Source organism: Athene noctua, chromosome 1 (assembly GCF_965140245.1).
Source record: "Athene noctua chromosome 1, bAthNoc1.hap1.1, whole genome shotgun sequence".
Lineage (NCBI taxonomy): Eukaryota > Metazoa > Chordata > Aves > Strigiformes > Strigidae > Athene > Athene noctua.
This window is the reverse complement of record NC_134037.1, coordinates 245,057,926-245,083,744: the sequence shown is the minus strand read 5'-3', so window position 1 is coordinate 245,083,744 and position 25,819 is coordinate 245,057,926. Positions and strand designations below refer to the sequence as shown.

Here is a 25,819-nt window from a genome sequence, read left to right as displayed (position 1 = left end):
GCTGTCCACCAAAACCCTTGGATCCCTTTCCATAGAGCTTCTCAGACACTATTGTTGCAAGGAATCCTTCCTTTGCAGGTACTGACCTTTGAATTTGTTTTTAGAATTTCATAAGGCTCCTGTTGACCCATTCTTTCAGCCTCTCTAGCTCTCTCCAAATGGCACCTCTGGGCACTGATTCCCCCCAATTTGGTATTGTTTGCAAACTTGACAAGTGAACACTGCCACCTCTCTGTTTCATTGGTAAGGATAAACAGGACAGGTCCCAGGACTATACAGTACTCCATTTTCACTGGCCTCCAGGTCAAGTATGACTCACTGACCATTCATTACCCTCTGAGGCTGATAATTCAACCATTGTTTCCACTCATCTTGTCCACCCATCCAGACTGTAGTATCTTAACTTGGAGGCAAGAATATTGCGAGAGACAATGTTGAAGACCTCACAAAAATTTTAAGTTAATGGCTCCCACTGTTCTCCCCTTATCCTCAAATCCACAGGAAAGTCAGCAGGTCTGAAAGCATAAAATTAAGAGCTGTACTATAAACCATGAGACCAAGAGTTAATATCATAGTACACAGTAATGAAAACTGCAGAAGTTATGAAAGCAGAAAAGCAACTACTCAGCAATTGAAATCTCTCATTGTTAGATATGTGAATACGACACAACTGCAAGAACTGTAGTATTTCAGACACCATAAATTATATTTTCTGCAAACTGTCATAAAAAGTAGAAAGAACTTTTGATACAGAAGCAAACAGTTCACAATGCCAGTTACATCTTGAATCAGAGCCACCAACAGTAACTGTAATATTAATATTAAACCTCTTTGGAATAACAAAAAAAAATTTCATTCTTATAAAGCTAAATTTCACAAAAGTAAACTACATGAAAATAAAGCTTAAAAGGAACACATTGAAGTGTAAATGCTTGCACCTGAAGGGATCATCTGCAAAATGATTAGAAGCTCACAATAAATACACAATGCTTAAAAACAAGCAAGCAAGAATAAAAAAAAAAGCCCCAGAAAAGCCAGCCTGATTAAAAACAACATTGGAGAAGGCTATTTCAGGTAGAAAAGTATATTTTTAAAAGTGCATGTTGCTCCTAAAGAGTGAAAACAGAGTAGGGGAAGACTCCCCACAAACTTTAGCTAGTTAACTAGAAATTGTAAAAAAGCACCACAAAAATAAGTTTGAAAGACAAACTTTTTAATTACTCTCTCAATTCACAATTAAAACCTGTTTCAAGAACAAGCATGAAGATAAAGAATCAGTAAATATGTGACAGACATGAAGGAAGAGCTCAAAGTACCAGAAAAGCTACATCAATTTTTTTTTTCCCACCTGATGCTCACTATAGAAGAGTTTATGGAAGTTGCCACAACAGTCTTTCTCCAGAGCGGTAAAACAGAGAAAGCATTTTAAGCACTCAGCAGCAGAAGACAATCTAGATAAAGCCATTACCAGGTTGGCAGGATCAGACAGTATTTACTCAGAATTTCCAAAGTAAAATATGAAACCAATGATCTAACAACTGTGGTGTGAAATTTATTCCTTAAAACCACATTACAAAACAGCAGTAACAGAGTCAAATATTGTATCATTTAAACAAAAAATTAGCTTTCTGGGAGCAGTCAGGGAATTCTGCTCCAGATAAGTCAGGCCTGCACCAAAGTAAACAGTTTTAAACTATAACAAAATCAGCAAGACTAAGCATATGGATAAATAATATCGGAAGAGTCACCTTTTGTAGAGGGAAGTCATTAGCACTAGTAGTAGCTGAAGGATTGGTAAGCAGCTAAGTGTGATTTTAGTGACAGAACAGATGTGAGTTTTAAAGAAGTTTGGACAAGTTACCTAACAAAAGGTAAGGAATCTCCTAAACAAGCTGTGCTAACACAGGACAAAAGGGAAGGTCCTCACGGAATTAAATAACTTGTTAAAACAAAGCAAAGCAAGGATGGAAATAAACAGCTTTTCACGTGAGAGATTTTGCCAGTAGAGTTCCTAAAGGGTCAGTGCAGTTCAGTACATCTAAGATCTAGAAAGCTGGTTAGGAAAAAAAAAAGTAAAAACGCTTACTTAATTATACAAAATTATTTGGTGTAATGAAAAATAAATCTAAAGAAAAGGTACAAAATGACTGAAGATAAAATTCCAAAATTCCATGTCAATGCAAAAGAAAGCACATAGAAAAAGAAATTACACATGATGAATTACACTAGTTCTGTTACTAGTTGAGGGGGGTGGGGGAGGAGAATGGAATCATCATACATGGTTCTCAGGATACATCAACTAAATCCCAATAGTGATTAAAGACAAATCTAAGGCTAGGATAATCAGAAAATGATTACTTAATTAAAAAAAAAAAAAAAAGAAATCACTGTGCCACTAGTGTACCCACATTTTTGAATAACGTACACAATTCTCATCATTCTTCTTCAACATCTTAAAAATGTGAATGCATAGCTAGAAAAGAAGACAAAGACTATTACAGGTATGAGTTAGGTTCCAGATACAGAACAAATAAATAAAACAGAGCAACATGACAGAAACAGGTTAACTAGGTTTATTGTTCCTAGCTCTGAACCGACTATCAAAAGAATCAGTAAACTTTTAAAAGCTGCAGCCTCAAAATGAGAACATTAACTTCACTAATTACCAAAACCAATTCAACTGTAAATGCCGAAAAAGAAATCATAGGATTGGACATGTCTCCCAGTTCAGCAATACAGCAAAACAAACTGGACTGATGTGCTCAGAGGAAAAGTTAAAGTTTAGGTCCAGAGAGCAGAAAGCCAGAGAAAGTGAACCCAGTTATCAGCATACCCTCAAAGTATGTGTGCAGCAGGAGGCAAAAAAAGCACAGCTTTCTCCTAATGGTGACATTACAATTTTCAAAAGCTTCTAAATAAATATTTTCAGTTATCTGATGCCAACTCAAGAGCTTTGCTAATGTCTTTTTACAAAATGGCACTGTCTGGTATATATGACGAGTAGTACTGTGTCAAATACACTAACACCTCCACGGATGACAAAACCCAAGAACGTCTTTTGAAGTTACTAACAAGAGAGTTTAATACACAACAGGTTCTAAACACAGCTGGGGACTTGTTAGGCAGGGTCATTTCTTATAATACAAAAATTACTTGAAAAAGTAATTTCATTATTGATATTTAATAAAGTACAAGATAAAGTACAATTCTAATGAAAAGAGCATAATCGATTAGGCAGCCAGGCAATTAAATTGAGAGATAAAGTGTATTTACCCACTTCTGCTCAAAGTGCAAGTCTTTCCCATTTTCAAATGCTTACATATTAATACAACTGAAAACTAGTTCTTGCAGCTGGTATGTTGATATCTTTATTGTTACACAGCAGGATACTAGTCTCTTGCAAAGGTAGACTTCTAGTAAATAGCTGTCAACAAGTCTATGCATGACTGAAGTCAAATTACAAATAGTAAAGGAACAGGTTTTTGAACTTAATGCCAGCAAAATATCATGTATCTAATCCATGAAAGAATTACAGACCTCAAGACTGCTATTATTTTATTATCCATACCATTTACTTTTTGGTCTGTGCCATAGCTTTTTTTGAACTTACTCATCAATGGTACTTACAATTTGTACTTCACCAGTAACAAGTCTCTGCATATACACAATGGGAAATATTTTTATTTTAAAATTATCTATGTATTTTATCTGCAAAAATTATAAATACCTAGAAATGTTACAAGCAAAATTAAAGTAGCCTTTAGTAACAAGCAACTTTGTTAAGTCCTCTGAAATTTCTGCATCTATTTTTTACAGTTGCTCATCAAGTGCTGGTCTTTTTTGTTAATGAGAAAGAATATGAATGAATAGACCTACTTCCTTAGAGTAAAACTAGGAGTAAAAGCCCTTGCATCAAAAAAACCCTATAAACCAAACCTGACACAACCCATACACAACACAAAGACTAACTTGCTCCCCCCAATTCCACAACACAAGTAGAACCCCTATTTCACATTCTATGCTTTGCATAAGAAAGGTCTTGCTCACTCCCAAACACACACAACAGCATCAATGCTTCTGCTTGTCCTTTGGAATGACATGCAGCACCAATTTTGGCCATCTTTCTGCCATACCAGTTTAAACCACTGTAATTTTACTCATAATTAAAATGAAACCATCTAGATATTAATCTTTATTTAAATTACTTAAGCTACTAACAGTTTAAGAAAACAATCTACACAGTTATTTAAAGGTACTGAAGAAGGCTTGTACTACAATGAAAATTAATCTTTTCATAAAAGCACTGTTACACAGAAAAGAATTCCTTGTCTTCTAACACAATAAGTGGTATTTGATCAAGGAACACCAGAGAATCACAGTATTAATGATGCAATACAGATATTGATAGAATATATATCAATTCCTCCATATTTCATCATAAGCACAAATATTATTTTTTTTTTCCATTTCCTAGTGGTTTTGCGTGGATGAGGAACAGGCTTAGAAAAATTACAAATCACTTCACATATTCCAACTAAATCCATTAATTGTTGCTAGGAGAGTGAAGTAGAACAAGTGATCGTAAAAACAATGTAGGTTTGGGGTTTTTTTTTTAAATAGGCACAACCTGATAAGAATCACTATACTTTAATAAATAATTTCATTGGTGATGTTTGGAAAGCCTGCAATTATTTGTGACTATGTGAAAAAATAAATAGAATTTGACTGTCTAGTCTGAAAAACAATCAAGTGATTAACATGAAAACCTAGATCAAGAGGAACAAAGTGTGCTGCGTTAATCCTCCCTGGGCACCATATTATTCACAAATTCCATGTTCCATGCACTGAAATATGGACTCCAAGTAAGGAACGATCACAGGCAAAAGATTTAAGGAAAGTATGATGTGGAAGATTAACGAGAAGTAAGGAAGACTATGTAAATGGTCTGTGAACTGCCCAGCATAACACAAAGTTAATGTCAGAGAACAGTATTGTCTCTCACAACTGCTACATGCTATCACATCACATAACAATGCTAATAAAATGTTAGTAATCATCAAGCCTTATCCTTTCTAAGGTGCAGGAATCAAGTACAGACACATATGGACACAGTAATTCAAGAAAAGCAAGAACGTTTACTTTATCCCTGAAGTAAAAACATAAAAGACATAGTAAAAACTCACCAATTTTTTTTAGAACCATGATAATACTTAAAAATTTAAAAAAACCCCAAACAATCCCAAGAATTTACTTAATGTGTTTATAGAAATTCAAAGCATTCTACAAATGAAGCAACTTCAAATAGTCAATACATTGCTAGGGATGAGAAAGAGGTATTCCTAAACAAACACTCAAGCCCCTGCCATAACCAGCGGTATTTAAGGAGCATAACTGCCTTATAACCCAAAGCACCTCATTCCGACAGGTAGTACAAAACCTCCTTCACTGGTGAAACACCAGTGAGCATGACAGTTGCTAATATACAATACCGGCCATTACTAAGCTGGGTCATAGTTTCCTCTTTAATTGAAAGAAAGTATAGAAAGGAAAGCAACTATTTAGGCTGAACCTGAGAAATTTACTGATAATTATAAATTCTTATGGTCTCTACCCAGGCTTTAGATAAAATAGTCATGTTGATTACAATCTGCATATATAATAGCATGCGAAAGCATTATTTAAATAAAGTTTAGCACAGTTGTTCCACTGTAGTTTTGCTGTCTGGCATCCCTAACCCTACAGGTCACATGTCAATTAAGCAACCACTTATTAAATCCATTTTTCTTGAAGTAATCTTCAGTCAAGTTTTTCTAAGCCATTATTTTTTCCACTTCAAAAGAATTAACACCAGAGATCAGAAGCTTTGGGATGCCACTCCCACATCAGCTTAGCAATGTCCATTTTTTATAATGATTGGGAAGACCAGAAAGGAACTCCCCAAGTGCAATTATGAATGTGGAGGAATACCAAACTACAAAACGTTAGGTACAATGTTCGTGCTTAAAATATCTGCCGTGCTTCTAGTTTTTCTCAGGTATGAATGCTGTCAACTTAGGTCAATTTGAACATCAACGAAGTGTGCCAACCATGATACAAGCATTTGATGTCCCTGTTAAAGGGTTTTTTTCCACCCTTGTGAGGACGTGGTTTTGGCTCAAAACTGAACTCAAAAGTCCATCTAAAAACCATCTCTCTCTCTCCTTCCCCTTCTCCTCACCAATACACCATAAAAGGTGAAATATTTATTTCTTATAAAACCAAGCAAATCCAACCACAAAATAAAATTACATTTCAGAGGTTTTAAAACAAGCAATACCAAATTAGGTCTTTTGAACCTCTAGTGTATCTGCTTAGAGAAAAGAGTAAATTATTAATCCAGGCTTGATTTCAATGAAATGTCAAGTCAAATGGAGCCTACAAAGAAATTACAGCAATATTTTTCTATACCCTGTTCATGAAATAAAACCAATTTAGCATTTTAATTAGCAAAAACCTTTAAAGAAAGCTTTAAAAGTTGATATTAGGCCATTCAAATTACAGTCCTTGTAATTTTATTCATTAATTATTCTAAACCTGTTAATTACCCCCATAACCAATGTTATGTCTAAATATTAATTCCTTAAAAGAAAATGCCTTCAAGCTAGTCATTAAAGCTTCTACTGAGGAAATCCCAAGCTATCTTTAATACAGTAGCTAAAAAACCCTAACGCATTACAGAAGGCAACTAAACAGGATGCATATAATTACTTTCAGTGTCAACAAAAAGTAACTCCTAAAAAATAACATTCCTTTCCAATTAATATTTTGTGTGTATTTTCATTATTTATATTTAACATTTCACACCTATTTACTAAGATATGCAAGTGCTCATTATTCATTCTATCACAGAAGTTTTAAGTTTATGGTTCTGTACATTGTCTGACCTGTAAATCAAATAATGCTACATTTTGGTTGGTAAAGCAGTATCTGTATAAATTAGTTGCAAGAATTTTTAAAAAGTTAATTGCTTTTCTTACTACATGGACAATTTGAAGCCCATATTTTGGCTCTTCAAAATGAACTAAGTTATACTACTTTCTGTAGAAAGAAAACAAATGCATTGTCTTTAACTCATTTTTCATAGTTATTTTTTAGTTTCAGAATAGGATACGTCTCTTCATTCCTCCTCAAATAAATGCTTGTTTTAAATCTAAATGCACAAAGAGAGACTGGAAGTTCAAAGCAGGAAGGCAGAGGCTGAAGATGCTCTTTAGAGGCAAGAGGAAAGCAACATAAAAGCCAACGGGAGGAAATTAGAAAATTTATACCCAGGAAGAGAGAACAGTAAGTTCCAAGGGCCATTTTCCCACTCTACACTTCACAAGAACACAAACATAAGATTCAGATGTTTATCCTCTTATCTTTATTTTGATAGGATTATGGAATGAATAGATAAGAGTTGAGAAAAAGGTGACAAGCTATTTCTCAGTGTTACATTTTTTTTTTTTCTCTCACTATAAACACTACTGCCTTTGCTTTAGCTTCCTATTAATTTCTCTTTAGATACCCAACACTCTAAATGCTCAGGAAAGCTCAGCAAAAGTTACTAGAAAAATACAGTTAAACAGCCGGCACAGAGTAGTTCAACTACAATGACAAAAAATGTCCACTACCAGAACCAGAGGAACTTGCCAAAAATGAGGCATGACTCTCCTGTTTGCCCAACAGACTATCTAGTGTAAGGCATATTTTGATACCATTTCACACTACTACTGTTGAGTTACATCTATTTCTTCTTAAAAACTCTTTTGTCTTCTCAAGTGCTTATGGCTCCCCATATTTAACAGAACTTAATGTCAGTTCTAAATGCAAGAAACATGAACAGGGTTAGACAAGGGCTCTAACCAAGAAACACAGCGTTCATCAAAATACTATATTTAAAAGAGGTCTCTCCAGTGTTAGGGTGAGGAGCTATAACCATCACCAGGGTATAAGCTGGCAGCAGCTGTGAATGGTTATTTAGGTCCCACACGTAAATAGCTTAGTTCCAGAAGCATGGAGAATGTTAAATGACAGCATCAAATTAAACACAAGTTTTTTGGACCTTGGCTTCTTCTTAAGCAAGGCTGTGGGACTGGAAGGAGGACAGACATCAGTGCACTACATTCCCAATGCTAGAGAAGGAAAATGCCATCTGTTCCTATATGCTTTCCATTGTCCAGTGTTTCTAGTTCTTTGCATCCACAACTATAAACAATATTATGCAGCACTTAAATTAGGAAGATCTTCTAAGAAGGCAGAAGTGAAAGGTAAATCAAAGTTTCATTTAACAAGCTTAGCTTGTAATACTACATCTTTGAATAAGGATTAATTGCTATCAATGCATCAGAAAAAAGCGATTTTAAAAATAGATTTTGGCCATTAGGCTCTTTAAAAGTGCATATAAACACTCATGCTAGAAATGCAGGTCATTTTATATTTTCAAGGCACAGCATCTCAATGAGGTGCAGGTCATGGTTACCTTGGGCATATTAATATCTTTAGATTAATCTCAGCCCAGCTTGACATAAAATATTTATTTGAAACTTCTTGTTACAAAACAGGTTTTCAATAACAATGAAAAGCAATCATAGCTGTTAGCACAAAAAGTTGATATTAAAAGCTATAATATTATAAACATTTATATTTTGTTAAACGTTTTCATAACATTTCTTTTTATAAACGGGTTGCACACAAACATAGAAAGCTACAGTCTACATATTCAGGTTCACTCTGGTTATTCTGTAAAACATGTGGCTAAATAATAATCCTGGTACCTTGGAGGAATTAATTTCACAAAATGGTGTACGCTTGTCATCAGTGTATCTGAGGTAAGCCATCCCTCTGAGCACAGGAAGGAGCAGGAGGCCAACCCTGCAAATATTTCTGAATGTCTTAGAAGTTTCTGTTCTAGGAGACATAACAGGGAGTTATATCCCTAATTAATCTTACTTTTAAACGGCCAAGAAAATGGGAATGATGTTTCTCAAAGGTTGGAAGATGTAAACTTCCATCTTGGACACCTTTAGGGAGGGAGTTTTACTGCAGTGCTTGACTACTTGTTCAAATATACAGGTGCCTTCCACTGATGAAGAATCCCTTTTTCCTTCTGTACTTTCTCTTTGTGGTCACAAAAATGGATCATACATTTTTTTTCCTTCCATGTTGCTAAAAGGTAGCAACCAGCTGTAGTATCAGAGCAAGTTGCTAACATGACAGAGGTTAAAAGGAAATACCACCACCACTTAATTTTGCATGCTAACACCAATAGCACTTCAAAAGTAAAAAACATAGAATAAAAAGCCATCTTTCTAAGACTATTTGCTTAAAACCAGAAATTTAGAGCAGAAACAAGATTCCAATACCCTATTAAAAGTAACACGAAGTTGAAAGATAGTGCCTGCATAGTAGATTTAAACAGAGCTCTACCAGTGTTCAGAAGTCAAACACTGCCCTGAAATGAAAAAGTGACTACCAAGAAGTTGCACCGGTAATGAAACTGGCTAAACTGTAGGCCCAGCCCCTGGCAGAGGGAACCGCAGGGAAGATGAATTACGCAGAGGGCTCAGCACGCTGGAGGAAGGGATTGCACTTAATGCCCCGGAATGTGCCTCGGCAGAATGCCCGCGTCCGGCACTGCTGGCTGGAATCCAAGCAGATCCATTACGTCCCCTTTATACATCAGCTTACCACATGCCTTGCTGACACAACAGATATGCCTTTCCTCCTCCCTGTTATTTTTAACTTTTGTATCTTTAACATAACTGAGATACATACTTCAGGGTATACCATTAAGGGGGATTTTAAACTCAGTTTAGCACTTGGTAAATTATTGCGTTATCTTTCCAACTCTAATCCAATACTGTTTTTAAAACAGGCAAATTAACCTAATGATACAGTTCACACAGATACCTACATGAGTTACACTGAACCAACTGTACTTTGAATATCAAGTTATCTGTGTGTGAACCTTTTAAATGCTCCATAAAAACAACTGGTTTGACTCTAAGCTTCAGAAAAAACTTAGTTCTTCTTCATGAAGTTCTTGGTAAACTTGACAGGACAGAGAAAAGCTGATAATACACTTCCTTTCAAAATTGATTTGTTTTTTCTTCAGTTGTATTTGCTGCATCCACTTATATCCAAATCTGGTTGAGGAATAACAAACATTTGAAAGACTGTGCCTCTCTTTCACTTTGCCTCTAAAAGAATCATATTTTTATCATGGATAAAAAATACCAAAGAACCTAAATATTTTTACTTAAACTAACAAAAAGACACAACTCTCCAGAAAGCTTTTTCTTTTTACAAACTGGCCTTATATATACTTAATATAAGACTGGTTTTAAGTCCTGAAGCACCTGGACTGGCAGGAAAACATGACCACAGTTTCAGTACATCTGAGAATTTTTTTGCTGCTATTCAACTTTAAAAAAAAAAAGTCACCCTAGAACACCTAGTAAGTTGGCTGATAAGACACTTACTTGCAATATCAAAGATGCAGCCCAAACTTTGCATTGTGCTCTATCTGAATCATGGATTTGAGCCTAAATATTTCATATCCCAACCTTCAGACTACTTATTCTGGAAAATTACCTCTCCTCTCCTTGTCTTCGGCAGTAGAAATCTTCCTAATGCTGTCAAAACAGACATAATCCCATGTTGTAGACTACAATAACCTGCTTTGTTTTCAGAGGGGAAAATAAAAATTAGAAAAAATCTCTGCCAGGTCTCCAGCAAACTTACTACTACAGGAAAGTCTGAAGCTTTCTGTACACAAATGCAGAGGCCCAGGGTTTCCTAGCATAGTTATCATTATGCTCATTGTTGCTTTTAACACAAGGCTGCTAAAATTCCACACCAATGAACACAGCTATTCCCATGCCGATAAAGAGGAGAATTAGAGAAAAATTAATTGCAACACCCCCATAAAAAACATAGGGGAGAGCTTTTACTTCCCCAGGAAAACTCAGTCCAGAATTCATGGCTTAGGTACCACATGCTTATATCTGGTTTGCTATAGTGCATGAGAACCCCGTCATTAACAATGACCTCAATATACAAGACACTGTACAAAAACAACAGACAAAGATAATCTAAGTTTATATTTGCTACATAAATTATTTCCACGTAACAAAAATTCCCCCCCCCTTTTTGTTTTAAAGCTTACCATTTTCTCAAGTCTCTTTTGTGTGGGAAGTGATCCTCCCCCCCTTTCCATATGGAGGAACTTGAAGGTCACTAGCCATCAACTTAACAAATCAAGAATATAAGCCATACAGAGCAAACTTACAGTATAAGGAAAGGAGATAGGATATGAAACGGATAACCAACTAAGAATGCCACACGGTAAAAGTAGTCAGCAGTTTTTACAGCCCTTTTTCTATTATTAAAGGCTTGATTTTCACTGTGGTAAGTAGCACAACTTGGCACTTCAATAAAGTTTCTCACATCAAGATTTAACAAATGTGACCAAAGAACTCATCAAGACTCTTGCTACTCTTGATTCTCAAGTCAAGGGTATACAAAGTGTACAAACACATTAATCCTGTTGCTTAGTTTCATCACGAATACTAGCAAAACATTTGATATCACTGAAGTCACATTATTGTTCATAATACTGAGAAAGTATCTCAGTTTTCACTGAAAAACTTCTAGCCCTAACAATTCAGAAGTTTCAAGCCCGGAGGTTCAAAACCAATAAAAAGAATCTACATGACCTTAAATAAAAACCTTACATTTTCAGACAATTGAATTTTAAGGCTTGATTTATGATTTCTGAACACTTATGACCACTATCTCACCCTAGCATGAAGTTCAACTTAGCCTCTTATCAAAGCATTGTTTTACCATTAACAGGTTATGTGGTAAGTAAATTGCTTATAAATATATGTAACAGCATTTTAATTTCTCTGAACGTCATACATTTCATGGTCACTTTTATGAATAATGGAAAATGCATTATGCTATTGTATATACTTATTGTATAAAATAACATTTTTGAGACAACTACAGTAACACAGGGTGCTTTCCTTAGTGTTTTATGCATACATCAGTTCCAAAAATACAGTAGAACTAACTCTGGAGGACAGCAGATTCACCTTCTCCTCCCCTGCTTCCCCTACTATAAAAGTATTATATTAAATAGAAAGATTGCAGGACCAAAACTGAATAAAGGACATTTTTTACTGCGAAAGCAGAACTGCTTTTATGGACTGCCTATAGGGGAAGTTTCTCACATTCTGCAAAACTTCTCAATATGAAAAATTATTCAGCTGATATATAGGCATGAATGTTGCTTGCATGTTAACTTCAAATTCTTATGAAACTATTAACGGACTCTGCTCTTTGCAAAGTATGGCCTGTAGGACCAATACCTTATCCACTATCAGAAATGCATCACTATTGTCTCATGGCTACCTCAAGATAACCTGATTAACATCAGTAACTCATCTGTCTATTCAAAGTTCACTGACAGAGAAGACACATTCGACAACTTGGTGTGGTAACCAAAAACTTGTGTGATCTTCTCAGTTACAGAAGCTGGTCTAATAAAGGATATTGGCTCTATCAGCTTTGTTTTGCCAAACATATTCACAGGGACACTAAATGGGCTAGAAGTGTCCCTCAAGCATGCAGTGATGGGAAAACTCACAATCTCCAGGTCTGAAGTAGCAAAATAATGTCCCAGATATGGCTGACAAGGAATGCTGTATGCACCAAGTGTAACACACCTCAAAGAGTTGTGACTTGCAGTGGTCTAGTCAGATCAACTGGATATTTCTGACAGCCAGAAGCAGATGTACATATCATGAATTTATAGAGGTGATACGCAATCACACACTCTACTGAACTATACGGAAGGGTCCAATTCCATCATATTAACACATCCAGAATTTAATCCCTACACAGCCTGGCCCAGAGCCACTGTGTCTGCTTCCCATTACCCACCACCTTCCAACTCTGAATTCAAAGGTTGAGCCTAGCCCAGCCTCTCTGCTTCAGCAGTGGAGAGCGTAGAAGCAAGCACTGGTCCTGCTGGCAAGCAGAAGCGCAGAGCAGTCCCACACTGGAGTCTGCTGGTCCTGGAAGTGATGGAGGGAGAGTGACCTGACCTGCAGGCTGCTCGGAGAGGAGACCCAGGACCCTGCACTTCATCCTGCAGTGTCTGACCTGAGGAAGGAGCCCTGCAGGGAAGACTCCCAGATCCCCACAAAAATCTAATTAACAAGCTATTAGGGGATGAAAAAGGAAGAAAGATGCCCCACTACACCCACAACTAGTCTCACAAATCCTTCCCACAAAGGATTCAGCCATGTGATGACGCTCAGGATAATCGCTCCCTGTTTGCTGTCAGTATGAGTACTCTGCCATACTGGAAGTGGTACCTACCAGTGTCACTGAGCATGAGTGTACAGTGCAAACAAAAAGCTACCCATAGTGGAACATCTTCTACTGCTTTTAGAGCTTTACACCAACAAATCACTATTTCTGACAATGCATTTTGATCACATTGCTGTCAATTCAGGAAGCAGTACTGTCGAGGAACCTCTTAATCACAATTATAAAATGAGGCACCCATATTAAACATTCAGTAAACAGATGGCATATTAACAGATGAAAGTGGTTTTTTTTAATAGAGGTGTTCACAAAGAATCCGGTATTTACTACTATACAAATGCTGCTCAGTTAACACATGCAATATTTCTGGTGTGTCTAAATCAAGATTTTTCTTTATATTTTTAACTCTTGAGGCAGAAGACAAGTAAGAACATAAATCTTAACATTAAAGCATAACAATGCAACACCATTTGGCAATATGACATTGTCAATTTTCCAAATTTAACAGCAGCTGGGAAAAAAGTATGTCAACAATTTCCTACAGTGTTTTTCTGGGAGATTGAGTAGGAACATTCCATACAACAGGCATATTCAGAACAAAAGAAAACACACTGTTCTAGAAGAAGTAATTCTGTACACTTTAAACTCTTCATTGTCCGTGACAGTTTTTCAGCTAAGCTGAAAATGTAAAGTTTTAACAGATTTTTTAAAAAATCACGGAACAGAGAGAGTTGCTTTAGTTTTTGCTGGTTTTGTTTTCCATGCTGAGTCCTTCCCATAGGTCACAGTTTAAATGCTGTTACTTATGACTTTTAGGTCTTTAGTACTCTTTTTCAAGAAAGTTGCTGGAGAGTGCTCAAGGAAGACAAGCACAAATTTCTTTACTACAATCCTATGTGAAAAAGCTAACAATTATTTTTTCCCAAAAAGAGAAATACTGCAGCAGCTAATACAAACACACAAGCAATAACCACCAAGCTATAAAAATCCAGCTCAGATGTACCACTTACTTTAAAGTCAGAAACTAACTTACTTTGAATGGCAAATTAAAATACACATTTTAACTGTACACCACAAACAGAGCATGTCTAGCCATTATAAATTAATTCCAATATATTTTAAGATTTTGCTGTGAGGCTTCCATGTGGCTAAGTCTGGCTACATTCAATTTAAATGAAAATTACTGCATTCCCACAGTTTGTATTTTAAGCATGTTTTACACATATGCATACTACTATCTGCTTACTTTTATATAAAGTTTGTTTACATTATAACTATATAGCTTTATATGCAGTTAAATGTGTTTTATTTTACTATTGCATTCTAATTTAATAGATTATTAATGGCAGTATCTCCAATAATAGGCATAATCAAAGAAAACACCAACTTTTCAAAAAAGAAAGATTAAGAAAAAAAATGATTTCTGGATACACCGATTTCCTTCATGTAAATTTTTCATCTACGCTAGAGTTGGTCTCTGCAGTTTTTCGAGGCAGACTAAGGAGTTTCCCCGATGATCTGGCTAAGAAGCAGGGAGGTATCACTGCTGATAAAATAATATTTATTAGCTTCATCTGCTATAACTGTTTTTTATAGACTCCATCAGTATAAGACAGTCACTGTTGAAATTTCTCCTACCCTGAAAGGGACACAAACCTTGAGAAACTACTTTAAATCCTGTTTGGTGTTTAAAGCTGACAAGACTCCCTTCTCTTGTCTTTCAAGTTCATAGTATAATAAAAACCTTCAGGAGTAGCAGTAAGGAGATAGAGTATTCTGAACAGTAGACATGTATTCTGAATGAGCATTTCACACAGTTTTATCTGCCATTTATCTTTGATGATAATTCTAGCTAGTGTCTTCTGGAATATTATTCAAACAAAATTAAGCCTAGTTAAGTAACCTTATTATAAGAACCACAGTAAAAAGAAAATTAGACAACAATTACAATGTACCAAAATTCAGTGACCTAGAAGTACCCAATGCAGAAAATGAGGAGATGGAATAAATAGCCCTAATGCTGTTGTTACAGCTATCACCAGTGATGTCTATATAAGTTTCTCCACAGCACAAATTAAACTAGAGTATGAGTTATTTCTTCTTTTTCTGGCTACCTTATGTTTCCAAGATGCTGACGCTCATGTCAGGAATAGCCATACTTAGCCAGCCACAGTCTTTACACATAGGTCTGCAGGAAGTGTAACAGAGAGCTGTCATGCTAATCCAGCAAACACGTGTGGAAACCACCACAAAACAGCATCAACGAGAGAATAGATGCTACTGCTTGTACACAACACAACAGATAATTTCTTACCCACAAAAAGCTAATTATAACTACATTCAAAGCTTTTAGAAAAAACCACACAGCATAGCTTCCATCTAAGAAAGCAGATAAAAAAGAAACAGTATAATACCTATTTTGAAACCATCTAGAGTATTTCCTGGAGGAAAAGTCTTGTATCCCCAGTAAATAAATATTAGTTTCTTCTCTGGGATCTTTGTTAAAAATCAGAATATTATTATGTGCAATTCCTTCTATTCCAAAGAGTATTTTTTTTAACGTTCTTATCTGTTTATGTTTGTCCACTAACATAAACAGCTAAAGACTCACAAAACAGTAACTAAAACCACAACAAAACCATGCAGCTTAATTCACCCCATCTGTCCACATGTATCAAATTGACTAGAAAGAACGTTAGTTAGATTTTATTTAATCACTTAAGTCATACAGCAAGAGTGTATTCAAGTAAAAGGTGACAGATCAGATGAAAGATAGTTAAGTTTTAACCTTGACCCTTAAGATTACATATGACATCATGTTGTTTTAGTATCAGTGAAGACACCTGCACAAAGAATCTCTGTGCACACAGAGAAAGGAATAAATGTAAATATTTTCAAAGCCAAAAACTTCAGGATATAAATATCTGACATTCAAAAAGCTGAAAAGGATACCATATATTTAAAGTTAGGAAACAAATGCATATCCATAAGTAATATTTAAGTCTATAATTAATTATAACATCATGGTCCTACAGATTCCATACTCTCTATACTGCCTTCTATTTTAGGCATGCAACATGACAATGTCTGTATGTTACTAATGCTGAGAATGATGTTTGTGATATATTTAATATCTCAGTTATTGATTTAGACTGCTTGGTGGATACCTGATACATACAGTATTTCCATAACACAGTGAAATACAGAATTAAACAAGAGGTAGCTAAGGCTACCCTGGTTGGCTGCATGAGAGAAACAGTTTCAGAAAGACTGAAGTATATTTAAGGAAAAGAAAAAAGATTAGGGTAGGCTGAGCTGGCAATCTAATTCCAAATAACTCTTCTTGCAGGGCAGATTGATATATATTGATGCTTAAACACTGGAGGAATGCAGTTTTTGAACACATACTATTTCCACAGTATACTGGGACTATTAACTGAAACTCATTCATTCTGGATGAATTAGGAGGCAACAATGTTACCAAGGTATTTAAATGCCCAGAACCAAACCAATTATATTGTAGTACTTCAGTTTACTTCTAAATGCATGGCAAAGAAAAAACTTAGTAGTAATATATTTACATGATATACCAGTTAGAAGAGCATATGCATGAATTGTGTTAAACTCTCTTATGTAGCCGCAGACTATGGGTATCTCAGTCACATAATAAAAAATTGACCGCTCATTTGCTGTTCAAAACCAGGAAGTATTTAATGCATTTACCTACAAAGTTGACTGCCTTGTCATGATCTAAGACTTTTTTTTGTAATATTTGTTGAGACAATAAATATAGCAGTAAAGATACAGGAGAAAGTAAACGGCAAAGTTTGTAGAGGGATGCTACCACATGCCACCACAGGAGTGCTGCCAGAAGCTAACGGTGCCTCAGTAACAAGATCCTCCAACGCTGGGCACTGCTGTAAAGAAACATCACAGGTTCAAACCACCCACTGGGCCCCGCCAAAGGCTGCCACTTCTGCAGATTCTTCAGTGAGAACAAGATTTAAAGGCACTGTCTTCCAGATGGTTCAGGGACCCAACCTGAAGATGCAGTAAGGAATTCTCTAACACCTTTCCAAGCCTGTTACAACCAGAACAGAAATCTAAGGTCGTGCAGGGGATCACTGCCTAGCTCTGTGCACTGCATCCCAGTCCACACCATACAGTATAATACATAGTCACGCAGAGAAAACAACAGTCAGCAGCAAAATAAGATGCAAAAAACCCACAGAAGGACAACATTTTAAGTATGTGACAAGGTAAAGCAGGAAAGAGATTTTTAGAAAAACAATCCAAAAATATAATCCTTTAAGACACTCCAACCCACAGCAGCAATGGTAATTCCAGTGATTTTTACATGGCCTTGTTTTACTATACAGATTTTAAGCATTAATGACACGACCATGTGGCCAAGTTTGCACCAGCTGAATTCAAATCTGAGGGTTCTCTGAAGCCTGCAAGCTATCACTGAGCAGCATGTTTGATGTGGATTAAAAACATTTGCATGAAGTTTCAAAAGCCTATTAAACCATTATGTTGCAGACTTATACATGCTTAATTTTATTTTGTGAGCATCCTAGTCATCTACTATATGCTTGGCTACATTTGCATTCACAATTAATTTCTAATAGAATAAAGACTCAGAGATAAACACTTTAAAATATTACTTCAGACACAACCTATTCTAGGATTTTTAATTCAAAAAAAGCAGGCAATCTTTTTCATTTTATGACAAAGTAAGCACAAGAATCTTCCTGTGTATTTCTCAGATTAGACTGTGCATATTCTTTCTGGTTTTATTTTAGAACTACATTCCTTCCTCCAGGCAATTCCATACATCATTACAAATCCTTATGCAATCTTATCCCAGGTTCTATATTTATCACACCTCATCTCAATAGCAGTGATCTTCCCTCAGGATGAACAAGGCTTTTAAAACAGGTTGCAAAGAAACCTCCACAAAACTTCCCATTCTAACAAGATTCATCAATGACTCACAATTTATTATAGATTAAACAATGGTTTCTACAAAGAAATACACTATTTTTTTTTCTATTTGGTGACCTAATTCGAATGCCACATATACACTTTGCATCTTCCAAGATCAAGAATCCTTTACAGGCAGTTATTACACACAGCTTGCCTTCCTATATAACATCATCTATTCCAAAAAAATATTCAGAAATATACCAAGTAAGAAAGTGTGGGTAAAAGTAGTGTAAACATAACTTAAGTCACAAAGTGGTCCTGGATACAAAGGTCGTGGCCAAAAAACCAGCAAAATCAAAGAGCTACACAATTCCTCCTTCCACTGCTCTGAAGAAATGACTTCAAATGATTTAAACAAAATGCTACTTTTGACAGGCATGTAACTGATAACATTTGCTTTGGAAACATATGTATTTTACACATGCTTATGCCAGGAGTTACCAATCAAGTAAAAATGCACTTAACAGGTAACATGCTTATAGTAGATGTTATTTTGCAAATCATCTATTGATTTTGGTTGGAAGTTTTACCTAAGTGAAAAACCACACACAATGTATCAGAACTCGTTTAAAACAACTACATCTCAACACTTATCTCTTTGGAGGCACAGTGCACATTTCAAAGCATCACCAAGAAACACAGATAACCCTTCAGAACTTTTTTAACCATTTTTATCAGCTTCCAAGTGTGGGAGTCCAGAGACTTCTACTAAACCCATGATAAATTTAAGAGTTATATTTAAGCCCTCTCCCTAGATTATCCTATGAACTGTGGTACAGAATTCTCCATAGCCCTGTAATTTGTAAAGACGTGCTCCAGTATATTATTTTGCCTTTTCCATGGTGGCAGAACCAAGGGGGTCTTCCCTGAATAAAATGGTGTTTAGGGAATCCTTTACATATTCTGGTTTCTTTAAACAGCAGAAGGCAATAGTTCCAAAATATTTTTTTGCGGTGATTACACATGTAGCTCCAGAAAACTCGTGTAAGCTCTCTCTAGCTTTAATCATTAGAAGTATTCTACTCCCAGTTGCTTGGAATAACAGTTTTCATATCATTGTGACACAAAGTCACCACTACTGTGTGTGGCTATCTTTGCTTCTCTTAAGAATCATTAACACTGGAAAATGGTGAAACATCCAATGTAGTTTAAACTGAAATTAAAAAATGTAACATGGTCCAAATAGGACAGTTTCAATAAACACATTTTAAATAAAACAAGAATTTCAGACACTAAAAAAATTAAAATGGCACAAATGGTTTGTTAACCATTGTAATAAGCATTATCTTAGTATTTTCAGTATGATCAAATACAACATATGTATTTGTTTAAGACCTTCAGGACAGGAATTGAGTCTCATCTTACCTGGAAGAATTATAGCACAAGCAGCAGTAGAAAAGGTAAGATAAAGAAAATCAATTATACTACCATCACGTAACTGAAATTATTAACAAGAACAGACAAAAAAAAGAATGCTATTATTGTGTTTCCCTCTATTTCAGGTAAGCAGTATCAAATATTTAAGTACCATCTAACACTCCCACAACCCTAGAAAAAGAATGCTGAAACAAAATCACATTTATCAGCAAACAGACAAGACTTTGCACACATATAACTTCGTATGTGTGCTAGTAACAACTCCAGCCAGTCTCACTTGGAAAACAGTGACTTAGCACAAAATGTGACATTGCAGGGATGGCAAATTTTCAAGAGAGAATCAAATGATATCCTTCTTTCTGAAGCTAGTGACAAAATGTGTCCATAAAGAACTCAGCAGGGGCAGGAGATGCTGCCTCTGGCAGCCTGCTGCTTCTCAGTTTTCTTATCCTTTGCAGTTTGTGAGCGTATGAGATCAATGATGTGGTCCTTTGGCAAGTTCCAAATTTAGTTGGAGTAGGGAGGCAGGAGCCATTGCCTCCCATTAAATGCTATAGCCTCCCAGTGTATGCCATTCCAAATTCACATGTATGCTTTTTGGCACAATTCTTGACCCCAATAAAGGTAACCTAACTGACTGCAAAGCTGCCTCGTGATAAACAGCACACTTTAACCAAAGAATTCCACCAGCTTTAGGCTATATAATGCCACATTAGTATTGTAAACTCTGAGGTAATAAAGACACGGTAGACAATACTGCAAGTCTGATAAAGATTACAAATCATGTACCATTGTGTCATCTGAATTACACCACTAAAGAAGAAAAGCAGCCTCCATAGTATCACTGAAGTGTGTACATTTTTGATGTGGCTGTATTGGTTAGGATAACAGTAGAAATACTTTTAGTGAAATTCAACATAAATTCTAAGTTACACTGGTAGAACAAGAGCTCTTACCTCCCTTCCCCTTCATTTTTTCCCCCTTTATACAATCTGGCTAGTTCATTTAATTTAGATCTAGTTTTTCCTAGCACAGGCTATATCTGGCTTAGGATATTGTCGGTGTAGTTTCATGGTAAATAACAAGTGCAGCTAGAACTAAAACCTCGTATCTATAAAAATTTTTAAAAAGATTATGTTAATTTTGCTATAAAAATCTTTGTACAGTAGAGATTTACAATCAGCACTAAGGACTTACTCCAATATATATTAGCTGTATGTTTCTAAATAGTAGGTCAGGAAATGAAGATAAGAGAATGAAAACAACTTCATAAATCACTGAAGCTCTAAACAGACAGTTAGTACAAAATATTACATCTGAAGTAATCTTACATATAGAAAGTTTTACTATTAATATGCTACCTACTTAATATAAGCTGTCAGAACAGCTAAGTGGCAGTGAAAATGCTGATAAAAAACTGGGCCAAAAAGGTTTTAAAAAAAACCCTAAATTAAATTTTATTGCCAGAATAAACAATTATATTAGAACACAGTAACCAAACATGCCACCACAAAATAAAACAGACACTATCCATACAACTCACAAAAGGAAAAAATATTAATTGACCTTGCAGGGCCTTTGATTTTGCAGACTTGTAGACAGGTTGTATTTCATTCACTCTGAGCAGAAGTCAGAAGTGCCAACAACCAATATGAGCAGGATTAAACCCATTGCAGAAGCACATGAGAACTAGAAATAAATAAAGATTTAAGAAACTAGGTGCCAAAGGTATCAGTCTTTGATTTTAAAATAATGAAAAGCTTTAGAAGAAAAAAAGAATACTGAATTTACAGAACTTCAACTTGTTGTCTGCCAGCTTCGACAGTAAATTATATCTATGAAGTTGTCTAGAAAAAGGTATAGATGAAAAATTTCTGACTCGTTTTATAGCGATTAGTTTATGAGAATAATGAAAAAATCTAAACAGAGTTATCAACTTCAACCACTTAACTAAACAAACAGAAGTATTTACAATGAAGACTTTGATTCTGCAAGAAAACTATTGATGGTTGTTATCTCATTTAGGACAAGAATGAGAATTTACTCAGTGACTCATATTATGCTTACACCAGGGTCCAATACATACATGAAATTGGTCTTAACGACAGGACTTTTTAAACATAATTCAATGCTGCTGAAAAAGGTCACATAACTAAACATAAAATCATATTCTGTTGTCGCTTTACAGCATGGAGATACATTGTCACTTTGTCAACTTCGCTTTGTCAAATATTTTAAATAATTACCAACCATTTTGCAGCAATCCATTCCTACGATTCAACAGTAAAGACTGTATTACCAAGGAAAACTGCGAAGTACTGTAGCACAATGTCACTGCATTCTCAAAAGCAAATGTTAGGCCTGGCTGATGAGAGAGAAGTATAAACATTTCCACTGCATATTCCTTTATTACCACAATGATCATGAAAATTATGCTGTTTAATTTCAAATACTTACCTTAACCTATAATATTTCATATATCTATGCTGCAAACATTTCCACTACGTAACATGCTGCCAGATGAACAGTTCAGAATTGTTCACCAGCACAGTCTCAAGCAACGCTGCTTATTATTAGCTATAATGAAAATGAATAACAGAAAGTACAGTTATCCACTGTTAGATTGTGAAAAGCATCTCCGTTTAACAGGATTGCAGACAGCTCTGAACTGAAAAAAAGATTTCTTCAAAACATAAAATAAAGGTGATATACTCGTTTCAACACTGTCTTGCTTTTGAGTATTTCCTATTTCTGTCAATAAGAAGCCACAAGTAGCATCTATACTGCTTAAAAGATTCACAGCATGCTACTTTGGCTCTATCTATCATAGCTCTTACAATCCAGCTCTACTTTTGTTTTATTGCCCTAGTGTTACACTCTGCATGGCCAGTTCTTAGGCAATTTTAAAAAGCCCAATATATTAATTGCATCGAACTTTTCCCTGTAACTATGATAGCATCTCCAGCAGTCACTTTACTGGAAAAATGAAAAGTTTAAATTGAATTAACTACTTAACATTTGTAGAGCCCAGCCATTTACTGTCTCCAAAAATAAGTCGATTAAACAAGGTGTAGACTTTTGGAATTCCCCCAGAGAACTGAACTTAAAAGTGTATACTTGCAGGATGTCCATGGATTACATGGAAGGTATTACCTGAACACATCAGCACCAGAACCAGATCACTTTGCTCAACACCCTTTAAAAGTGATAACTTCCTGCACTTAACACTTTTTATATATACCTACATACACGTCTACTTATGCAAGAGTTCCATACATATATAAAATTGGTCTCAACAACAGGACTTTTTAAACATAATGCAGTGCTGCTGAAAAATGTCACATAACTAAACATAAAATCATATTCTGTTGGCTCTTTACAAGAAGATATGTTTCCAGTAGGCTTCCTAGTGGAATAATGGATACTTTCCTCACTAGGAGCTGTATACGGAAAATGGAAGTTTTAACATGTGCTGTCCAAGGACTAATAATTAATCTATTTAGAAACATGATTATTTGGAAAAAATGGAGCTTCTGACGAAGACACAGCTTAAAATTCTCCACAATTAAGACTGCAATATAAAAAAAAAAAAATAAAAATTATTCATTCTTGACTCAAGAATAAAGGTTGCTATTTATCTGCCAGCAGTTCAGCCTGTTCACTATCTGTTAAGAGACAAACCATCAAAGCACAAAAACTGTTGAATACTTTCAAAATTTCCTACATATAAGTAGAAGAATTGTACTGCAAGCATACACTGACCTCTTCCCCTCATCCCACCTAAACCCACTGGCCTAAAAAACATTTAGGTCTTCCAGTCTTGAAATATCTAACCAACTTGAACTGACAGCAACTTCTTCTCCAAAGGAAGAATGGGGAAAAGTTCACTACTTCCACGAAAAGAATAAAGTTGGGAAGTATAACTGTATTTTGGAACTTGTAAAGATTTGTTTTGTAAATAATGACTATCTGTTCTTGAACATAACTTTCTGAATGCACACTGATGCTCCAAGGCAAACTATATTTCAACATCCATAGCGCGCATTTTGAACATACCAAGAGGAATCTTTCTATTACGTGTAATGCGTTTGTGAGATATAAAAGCACTATTTTAATGAAGTATTCTTTATAATGGGAAAAACGTGCATAACTGTCCAACAGCACCTGACAGGTAGACGAGGCACCACGGAAAGAAGACAACCTCTGAAAGTTACCGCCAAAACGAGGAGCTCACTACAGGCCGTGTGCTTGTGCAAACCACGGCGGTTCATCAGACCGCACGACCAGGGCTGTCAAGCGAACGGGGGAAACGCTCGGTGCTAAGGCAAACCCTGCCTCCTTCCGCTGAGAAAAACGGCAAAGTTCCCGACAGTGAGGTAAGGCAGGACGAGTTTAAGTGACACAGCGCTGCCTCCAGCTGCTGCCAAGGAAGCCGGGGCCGCGCATTACCTGCCGGACGGCCCGGGCGAGGAGGGGCTCCCTCCCGCAGCCGGGTCCTGCCCCACGGCGCTGAGGTAGATGAGCTCTGACCACCACGGACCCCGGCCCGCCCGCAGGCCGCTCCTCCACGCCCGTCCCCGGCTCCCGCCTGCGGCCCGTCCGGCCCTGCCTGCCGGCGGGGGGCGAGGCGACCGGAGCGGGGATGCTGCTGCTGCTGCCGCCGCCGCCGCCGCCGCCTTACCTCAGCCAGGACCGTCGGGAACACGCCCGGCCGCCCGCTGTAACACGCCGCCAGGGAGCCTCCCCCGACCAGGGCGGCGGCAGCGGCGGCGGCGACCCTCCAGCTGGGCGGGCGCCGCTGGCTCCGAGGGGGCCGGAGCCCGCCGAGCCGCCCTCTCAGCGGAGCGCGGACGCCCGCCGCCAGCGCCGCTCTCCACGCCGCCATCTTCCCGGAAGCCGCCGCGGCGCCGCCGACATCGAACGGGCGCCGCCGGCCGCGGAGCGCATGCGCAACGCCGGGCCCGAGGCCGCGGCCGCTTGCCGCCCGCCCGGCGGGGCGAGGGCGGCGGCTCCGGCTCTGCCCCGTCGCGATCGTTGCGTCCCCTGCGAGAGCGCAGCGCGCTGGCCCCGCTCCGCCAGCGGGGGGGAAGCTGTCCGCAAAACCGGAGGGGACGGAGCTGGCAGTGAGGTAACGCAGGCAGAGCTGCGCAGGGTCTCACAGCGGTGACCGGCGCCGCAGGGCCGCCTTCCCGTCTTGGAAACGCGCCCGGCTCCCGGCCCCTTCACCCCCGGCCGGGTAGTCCCCTCAGGGGTGAGGGGAGGCGGCAGGGCCTCCGCTTCAAGCGTTTCGCTGAGAACAGCTCAAATTGAGGGGCCGGTCGGCGAGTAGAGGCCCTGCGCGGCCGGCCCGGGCCCCTGCGGGCTGTAGCTGCCCCCGGCCCTCCCCTAGGAAGGGGAGAGGGCTGGGCTGGCTCGGCGGGGCCCTGGTAGAGAGGGAAGGCGGTGGCAGGGGTCGGGCATTTTGTTTGTGTCAGGGAAGGGAGAACCGAAGGCCCTGCCAGCGCGTAGGGAGTGAAAAGTGGCAACGCTTGTAATGGTCCTCTGGTCGCAAGGGTGCCCCTTGCCACCTCCGTGTGTCTCTCGCTGAGCTCAGCTTCATGTTATTCGCTGCTTTTCCAGAGCTTTAAGCCACTACTGAGTACATGAAGAGCAACGGGTCATGAACTGGGTTCGAAACCCAGCGGGAAGCCCAGTGTACGGAGTGAGGCAGGTTGGGGGAGGTGTCAGCAGCAGGGCTGACCTGGTGCCATGTGCTGTGCAGGGTTTCCAGAGTGTTGGAGATGTCATGTATAGATGCGTTGCTCTGCGTAATTTCCAGATGAAAAACAACAAAAGCACGAATAAGTTTAGAACATCTTTTTCAAGGGCAGAGTAGAGTTTCTCATGAAGTACACATGACAGATGTTGTTTACAGAAAGTGTCATGGGAGATGGGATAACTGAAAAGCATTACAGATTGACTTGACCACCAGTAATCACTTGTGTCAAAGACAGCTATTCACTGTGAATGCTTCAGAGTGCATTTTTGTCCACTACCATAGTTTTAAACAAAGCTCTCTAGGCCTTGATTACATTGAGTTAATTGGTCACACTTA

At 37.7% G+C, this 25,819-nt stretch overlaps 1 protein-coding gene across 2 annotated transcripts in view; it reads right to left on the bottom strand.

The window, feature by feature from the left end:
• The window catches only part of MICU2 (mitochondrial calcium uptake 2), a 145,880-nt gene extending 121,176 nt beyond the window's left edge, over positions 1-24,704 (bottom strand). Inside the window, exon 1 of one of the 2 annotated variants that reach the window (XM_074915483.1) lies at positions 24,407-24,704. In XM_074915483.1, coding sequence (XP_074771584.1) covers positions 24,407-24,610 — 204 coding nt within the window. In that variant the 5' untranslated portion in view covers positions 24,611-24,704. The remainder of the gene's footprint in view (positions 1-24,406) is intronic. The other variant, XM_074915475.1, reaches the window with a different exon arrangement.
• Between the last annotated feature and the right edge of the window lie 1,115 nt (positions 24,705-25,819).